The following is an 8527-nucleotide window of genomic DNA, read 5'->3' on the forward strand; positions in this document are numbered from 1 at the left end:
CTTGAATTGAGCAAATTTTATGCGAAAAAATAATGCTCTCTTTCATTGTATTGCCTGACCAGATCAATTTGTTCTACACTTACGGAGTTTTTGACAATATGATAAGGTTTGATTGCAACGGCAATATTTGCGTTACACCACGTCCCAGTGCGAAATGATTGTTAGTCTACATAAATTCGAGTGCGGGCCATGTTTCTTCTTATTTTTGAGAAGCAGTCCATGTGTGGCCAAAACTATTGGTCTATCTAATAAAGTTCAGGTCAATGTTTAGTTTACTATATAGCTTACCGATGAGCATATTCCATATTTTTTCTGACCGCTTTTAACCTCTGTTGTGCTTCTTATCACCAATCCACGTAATAGCCAATAGGAATCTGCTCCAACTTATGTGGCGTGACCCTGATAAAATATATGACATAGTTAACCTTAGTTCATAAATTAGATACACCATAATCACAAGTGGGTATTAGGATGTCGACGTCTGAATAAACACATTAGTTGTACGTATACGGAAATACATATTTCTTCATCGTGGAAACGTCACGGATGGAGTTGCATAAGTTCAGTAAGACTTTCCGGTAGATTTATTGTATATTTCAAGTCTTGAAAAGTTAAAAAAATGTGGAAATGCCTAAAAAAAGAAAACTTCTGACACTTGAAGTGCAGGATATTCTTCGTCAGTTAGTATTGAAATATTTCTAAACAAGCTATTAAACACACTCAAAAAATTCGTAATATAGCAAAACATGGAGGTAGACACTTCACACATGAAACAGTCTACATCTAATACAAGACTCAAATTTTGCATCGAAATTCATATATTCATACTCATGAACATTAGGCGCACACGTACAAAAATTACTTTGTCGTGTAAATGAAAAGTCAGATTTCAAACAGGTAATAACATACATGAAGCCAATTTGCGGCGAAACTTGACTTTGAGGATTTAACGAAATGATCATCGACCTGCAGTTTGATATCTCAAAATCTGGTATGTTTTGAAATACTCGGGAATGGTACTTGGCTCGCTTTATCCCCTTTGAGCAGAGTTTGATTTTTAAAAAAAAGTTTTGTTTCGAAAAGTTCCCGTTTTTCTCAATTTAGATATATTTCATTGTTATACTTTATGATATTGAACTTCGTATATTAGATATAGTTTTAATATTCTAAATTGGAACTATATGAATACCATTATTACGTTCATTCGGCGTGTGTATGTAATGAATTGACCATACATTCTACCAAAACAAATGATTTATTTCGTTAAATCCAAAAACCAAGCAAATTTAAATGAATTAAAATATACTACATATGAGCGAAACATTCAAAGATAAAGTTCCAGTGCCAAATGCGATTCTTAGATAAACCACAAATCAAGAACGAAGCAGTCAACCACTCTTGATTTCCGCCGTGGATAAATATTTTCTGGTTGGTTTAGCTTCCAGAAAAATCGTTTCTACGACTTTCAACACTTTCTCATTTATTTTGCTTACGATCACAAATATGCCCTTACGTAAGCCTCACAGCAGCCCTAAAAACAAGAGCAATAATCCCAAAATATGCAATAGTTGTTTATACGCAGGGTGTTAGACAGTTTTAAGCGAGTGGTTACGTTACGTTGCGTCTGGCGCCGGTTTGTATTTTTATCCCGTTGTTACTACATGCATGTTATAATTATATTTTGAAAAACAAATTTGGCAACAATCAGCTTATGCAATTTTGTCCGCATTGTTATACTAATAACTTTTATTAGCATTGCGTCAAAGAATGGTAAAAATAGCCTAGGGTCAACCAAACTTCACCCAACTTTCAAATACCGCGTCACTTTTCACTTCAAAGACGAGTTAGTAACGCATCCCTGCTCGTGAGCAACCCTCTCGTTGGAGATTATAAAAATCGCAAAAAAAGTTGCATAGAGCGTGAAAAAATAGTCCGAAAACGTCAAATTACCTTACCAAGTTATTTTTAGAAATTCCGACAGCATGATAGAGAAGCTAAATTTCGCGCGCGATATTGAACGACCGCTATACATGCTGTGGAATGTTTCATTCATAATTTCAGATTGTAGGTTATGCCGTAATGCTAATTGGCATGAAACAGTGACAGAATACTACTACTGCATCATTTCAATTCAAATAACTTTGACTTCTGCATTAATTTTACAAATATTTTTGACCCTATGAAACAAGGTATTTGGCTGAAAAAATAGGCACACATGTTGCGCTTTATAGAAAATAAAACATCCCTTCGCTCAATCAGTTTAAGCCGGAAAATTATGTTGTAAATAGAAATAGTAATCGCGACCATTTTAGTGTATACACATCATTCATAATAAAAAAAAATTAGATGGAAAATGTTTTGTCCAACAGCTTCACAGTTTTGTCATAGTTATATCAATACAATTAAATTGTGTGGCACATGGGTTATTTTTTTTATTTGTCCTCATTAAATGAAGTTTAGTGAATGTGACGTAAACGTTTTATGACATTCACAAGCAAATAGAATTTCAGACATCTTTTAAACGTGAAGTATGTAAAAGAAATCAAAGCATTAACGCCATTTCGATAATATTTAACTTTGAAATCGCTTGCAGAGAATTAGGAGAAATTGAAGTTATGATTACCGTACATTGTAGATGAAGCGATATTATATTAAGCTTTGGAAGTGGAAGTAGAGATTGGCCACAGTCGGGCTATTCTCACTAAAACAAACAATTTTAGTTGGTTCTAGTAGCAAGGCAAAAAGTACAAATGATCGACATCTTCGATAGCGGACAAACTTAGTTATATACTAGTTATTTATCGTAGATTTCCAATCACGCGCCATATACAGATCTTAAAGCGGCATACATGAATTACCCATTTTCAGCTTAACGACAACAAAAATATTTTTAAACTAGGATAAAACGACTACTTGCTTCAGACTCGGAAGCGTCTCTCAGATTTTTGTCAGAAAATGGTCGTGCCTAAAATAGCAATATGATGTCTCTGCTTGAAATACTGTACGTCTCTCGTTGCACAGAAGGTAAGGCTTGGCATGTCACCTCAAGCGAGAGCGCGCTTTGAACCGCATAGCGAGCAATTGCGATGCTCAAACTATTTAAGACGAGACGATTCTGAGTTTTCGTTCATAACGACTCGGCTTTCTCGACGGACAGGTTTCATTTTAAAGAATGTGGCAGAGAGCAGTTCAGTTACAGATAGATAGAAGTATGATTAGTATATGAATTGTTTTAAATATTAATCTGTATACACTACCATTTAATGAGCTTGAGAGATTTATCATTTATGGTCTATTTAATATAATTTTTACTTATTTATCATAGATATATCATTGATATAGCTGTAATGAAACTTAAATAACCCGATGTCATAATATCATGATTGGATCGGATTCGAAATTTACTGAAACACGAACATCAAATCGACAGACCAGCAATAGAAAACAACGATCGAATTATACCTATCAAAACCAAATACAGAATCAGAACGGTGGTGACAGTATGGCAGGCTCCACAAGTATTGAGAGTAATGCATTTTCTTTACCGATGTACCACGACAAGCAAAGAGGAGATTTAATGGCACGAAGTTTAACTCCCTTCGATGGAAATGACGGACAATCAATGAAGGAAGAAAGTTGCTTGAAAAATTATATACATGAACAAAATGATGATAATATTGAAGGGAATACCTCTAGTCTCGGCAACCTATGCGATGTTAGTTCCGCGGTTGCTGTAGCGAGAGCTGCCGCGACTCTGATTCAGTCACGCGCTGATGGTTCCAGCACCAGTTCTGCAACGGGAAGAACTTCTACTCCACTCTGTAGCACATTATCATCGGCATCAACTGCATCCACATGCTCATCGTTATTGGGAGGTGATGACTCTTCCTCTGACAGAGAATCCAATTCCGGAGGTGACGTGGACGACATGTCTAAAGATATAAAAGACGCGGTCAGTCAAGTGCTGAAAGGATATGATTGGACTTTAGTGCCGATGCCTGTACGTGGGGGCGGATCGCAAAAATCGAAGCCACACGTCAAAAGACCAATGAATGCTTTTATGGTGTGGGCACAGGTAAATAACGATCTTGAAATTTGTTTTTATCACTGTTAAACATATTCATTGCAGTTCCGGACTTATTTGTATTAATTTATTTCTAGGCGGCACGAAGAAAACTAGCCGACCAGTATCCACATCTGCATAATGCTGAACTGAGCAAGACATTGGGAAAACTTTGGAGGTAAGCAATATGAGCGTATAACACATAGCATAGAATGACAAATGGTCCGCAGAACACACATATTGCGATATAATCGTATAATGGATGACCATCTGATATAAAATTCTTCATACATATTACTAATTCACATATTTTGAATAAAAGAAACAGCCACGGTATAGAATATTGAGTTTTATCGGGTCTTTAGTATACTTCTTAATGCCAGGAGTCTGTCCTAAACAAGGAAGCGACGCAGGCATATAGAAAATTAGGTTCAGCGGAGCTTATGTTGGTCTGTAATTTCGTTTTTCAATCGCAAATACAGGTGTTGTACAATACTGCACTTGAACTTTGAACTCTACTTCATAGATAAAAGTAATTAATTGCCGTTGACGGATGAGTCAATTGTTCTTCATCTATTGTTATAACTATGTTTATGTTTGCTAAGAATTAAAACATATTTGCAATATGGATAAAACGTTTCTAAATGCGACTCTACCATAAACAGTCTTGAGTAAACTTCCTATATTTAATAATTAAAACATAAATTTCAATTTTGTGTGTCTTTGTTCTAGATTGTTGAGTGATGCAGAAAAGAAACCATTTGTCGACGAAGCTGAAAGACTTCGTATTAAACATAAGAAAGATCACCCAGATTACAAATACCAACCTCGCAGAAGGAAAAGCAGTAAAAATATTTCGGGAGAAACCAATCCAAGCCAGATGATTGGACCAGGCCAACAGCAACAAGTACCATGCAAAAAGCAAATAATGCCGCAAATTAATTTGAAAAAGCAACAAGCTGCTCTGGTGGCGCATCCAATTACCCAGCATCGATCACCCACAAATGGTGAAGTTTATGGTCAACTTTCACCCACATCTTCCTCATTGCATGGGCCAACAACAAGTCCCTACTACCCAATGTCAAATGATTCGTCTCATTTTGTTAATTCCTCAATGGGACAATCTAGCGTCACGGCAGCTAGCAACCCAATGAATATGGACTATATTAACTCCTCTCTACACGAGAATCAGTCATCTTCAATTGCTTGTGCTTCGGCATATGGCGAAATACATTCCAAAATGCAAATTACAGAACATGAAAACAGCGGACTAAAAGACGAGTCAATGTGCGACACTCATAAAAATAATCACATCGATGCTAAATCAATGAGTCGTCCGCAGCACCTGAACGTTTTAGGCAAACTGCCCCACCCATATTCTCATGCAATGCATCAAGATTATACTTCTGCGACAGCCCAGGACACCTTGATGGCCGGAAATGATTCGTGTTATGAGGACTATGGAAAGTATTCAAATGCTAACTCGGCGCAAATGACATCTCGGTATCAAGGATACCCTGGATCTGCAGGATTGGATTATTCGAAACAAAATCAAGGGTCAATATACTACGAAAACAGTGAAGCAATGATGTCCCCGGTCGACTATTCCGCTCGTGCTCAACACGGACAGTGCGAGGGTACAATGCACGATTCACAATCACCCCATCAACCATTCATGCCTTTGAGAAGAGTATCATCCTCGTCGTCAACCAATTCTGGTTGGATACAGGGTAGCTCATCCTCACCGCTTACTAGAGTCGACTCTGGGACATTAGACGGAGTGGTTCCACAGATAGGACAACATTCCACCTCTCCACAACAACATCAAACGATGACGCAGTACCCGCAAAATGAATCAAGTTGTGGAATGGAGCCATCTCCTACGGTTCCCACGTCAACTTTTTCGATGCACGGCGGTCAGGTTTCGTCGCCACAAAAAATGTCACAAAGGTCTCCAAAAAGTATTCCCTCGCCGGTAACACAATACGAAGCGTCGCAAAATTCGAACATGTTACCTACTGTGCCAGTTAAAACAGAGCAAATGTCCCCAACGGGCCATCAAATCCCAAAGCACGCAAATCCTGCATTTACCTCCAACTATACTGGAACAGTTCCAAGCGGCAAATCCTCTGATACCAGTCAATGTGATGTCAATGTTTCGATGTGTAACACGGCGGCACAACGACAGTACGAAGGTTTTTATGGTGGTGAAATTTCTAACAACATATCGAATGTAAAGCAGGATGCTGGATACAAAACAGTCTCAACACATCAAGGAGATTTACAAGGAAAAATTCAACGCGGACATTTTTCAGCATCAATTGCTCCAAATTTATTTTCTTCCCAGTATTGTGAGGTCGGACATTCACAAGACGTTCAAGACATGGCCGCCGCTAACAGTCCAATAAATATGGCAACTTCGAATTTTTCAAACTGTGCCAATGCCAACCAAAATCACTTCGATTATCGAAATACAAATGTCCAAACTACCCAAGCCAATGGCATGTCGCATATGCATCATTTTCGACATCATCCTTATTATGCTAATTCATATCTACAACACGAAAATCAACACCAGTATCACCAAGTTCCGTCTTCGATATACACCCATCAGCAGGGTTCTTGGCCAACTATCTAAAGCATTCTTATTCTCTAGTATAATTATAAAATCACACGCCTAAGATTTCAACTTGAAAAAGCGACACTATAGTTCAATTACTGTGAAATACCAATTGTATGTACATATTTCCACAAAGCATTTTTTGTGAGTGCTGCAAAGTTCCAAATTGTGAAATGGTTTCAGACTTATCAGAATTATGAATATTTATTTCCGTTCACCAATATTTAGTATTGAACGTTATATACCGTCTTTATGAAGACATAATGATTCTCATTTTCCTTTAAAATTCGTATTATTTTTTAAAATTCTTGCTTTGTGTATTAACGCTAAATTATATTCGTAATTATTTGTATTGTAATATACATGCATTTCTATTTTAGAGAATAAATTATTGGCTTCCATAAAATAATTTATATTTGATATTTTATCAGCCAATTTTTGTTTTATTTTGTGATTTTTGAAAGATGCGATCGCCTGGTATAATTATTGTTATTAAAATTTTAATTCGCTATTACATATTTTCGCGATATTTTCCTAGCGTCAACTTACTGTTCTTATCTGTTTTTATCCTTTTCTGTATTATTTTATTAATACTGTGTGTGTGAGGTAATTCACAGCACTATATTATTGTATTTCAATAAAAAAACATGATCATAAAATATATCTAATTTGTTACAAACGGGTTAGCAATTAAGGTAAAATAGATAGGAATTCGGAAGAAAATCAAATAAATTTTGGGTCAAATATGGCTTCGGCTTCAGGCTTGTAGTTCCTGTTAGGTTACAGCAATCTGCTTACAAACCTGTTTCAGCAGTCGCATAAGAATGACAGGCTCTCACTCTAAAATTATAACCTTTTCACTTCATTGAGTGACTGACACAATCTCAGTAAAAGAGGAATAATATTACTGGATCATATATTAAATCAATTTCAAATCGAGAACAGTGTAAAATATTTTACTACCGAATTGTGAAACTACGACTTACAACTAACATTTAAAAAAAATATAATTGTAGTTTTGTACATGCATGTTTGACGTTCTGAACTACGGAACAACACAATCGACAGCCATAGACGAATACTTCAATATTTGCAAACATATTTTGTGATAATACGCGTTCAGTAAAGAGAGTCAAGTTTGTTTTATTGTCCGGTACCACTTTACCGTCGTTACAATCTTGAAAGAGGTCATCTAAAAAACAATCAAGACCAGCTTACTAAAATGACAGTCTTTTAAAAATTTGAACTATCCAAATTGAAGAAGGTAAAGAGTACTAATTTTACAATATTTCAAAAAAATTTGTAGTAATCTGCTAAAGGTGGACTAGATTCTGTAATGAGATGTGCGACAAATTGTTTCCTGTCAAGAAAACTAAAGAAATTGGCAATCAATGGTTAAGTCTTTTTAATTTGCTGATAAAATTACCGGGTAGCCATCTGCTTTAATAACGCCTTCCAACGAAGAGCAGACTAAATAATAGTATTTGATTCAGACCGGAAAATGTTTAGAGTTACTTTTAGTTTGGTCAATTTTCGCAGAAAGCAATCAGCGGTGACCCGGCGCCTTTCATCTATCTCAAAAGTGTGATTTGCAATTGTTTTCCAACCAACTTATCGATTGTATTCTCATACTTAAAAAGAAAATGAGCACTTGTGAAGTTTGTCATTAAAATGCTTGTTTTTGAAGCAATACGGTGAGAATGTCGTTCATTAATTATATGTCTATCGCATAAAATCTCAATTTTGAACTCGAAAGGGTGATTTCAACATTGTAACGACTAACAACACAAAAATTTTGCGTATAATCGAACATGCAAAATATGAAACTGGACAAAAAGTATTAG

General features: G+C 36.2%; 1 protein-coding gene across 1 annotated transcript; it reads left to right on the top strand.

Annotated features, from left to right (window-relative positions):
• The first annotated feature begins 3176 nt into the window (after window positions 1-3176).
• On the top strand, window positions 3177-7251 carry LOC120331423 (uncharacterized). The gene is made up of 3 exons (XM_039398500.2): window positions 3177-4075; window positions 4162-4241; window positions 4796-7251. The coding sequence occupies exons 1-3, from the start codon at window positions 3380-3382 to the stop codon at window positions 6699-6701; spliced, it is 2682 nt and encodes an 893-aa protein (XP_039254434.2). The 5' UTR covers window positions 3177-3379; the 3' UTR covers window positions 6702-7251.
• Window positions 7252-8527: the final 1276 nt, after the last annotated feature.

This window comes from Styela clava, chromosome 6, assembly GCF_964204865.1.
Source record: "Styela clava chromosome 6, kaStyClav1.hap1.2, whole genome shotgun sequence".
Lineage (NCBI taxonomy): Eukaryota > Metazoa > Chordata > Ascidiacea > Stolidobranchia > Styelidae > Styela > Styela clava.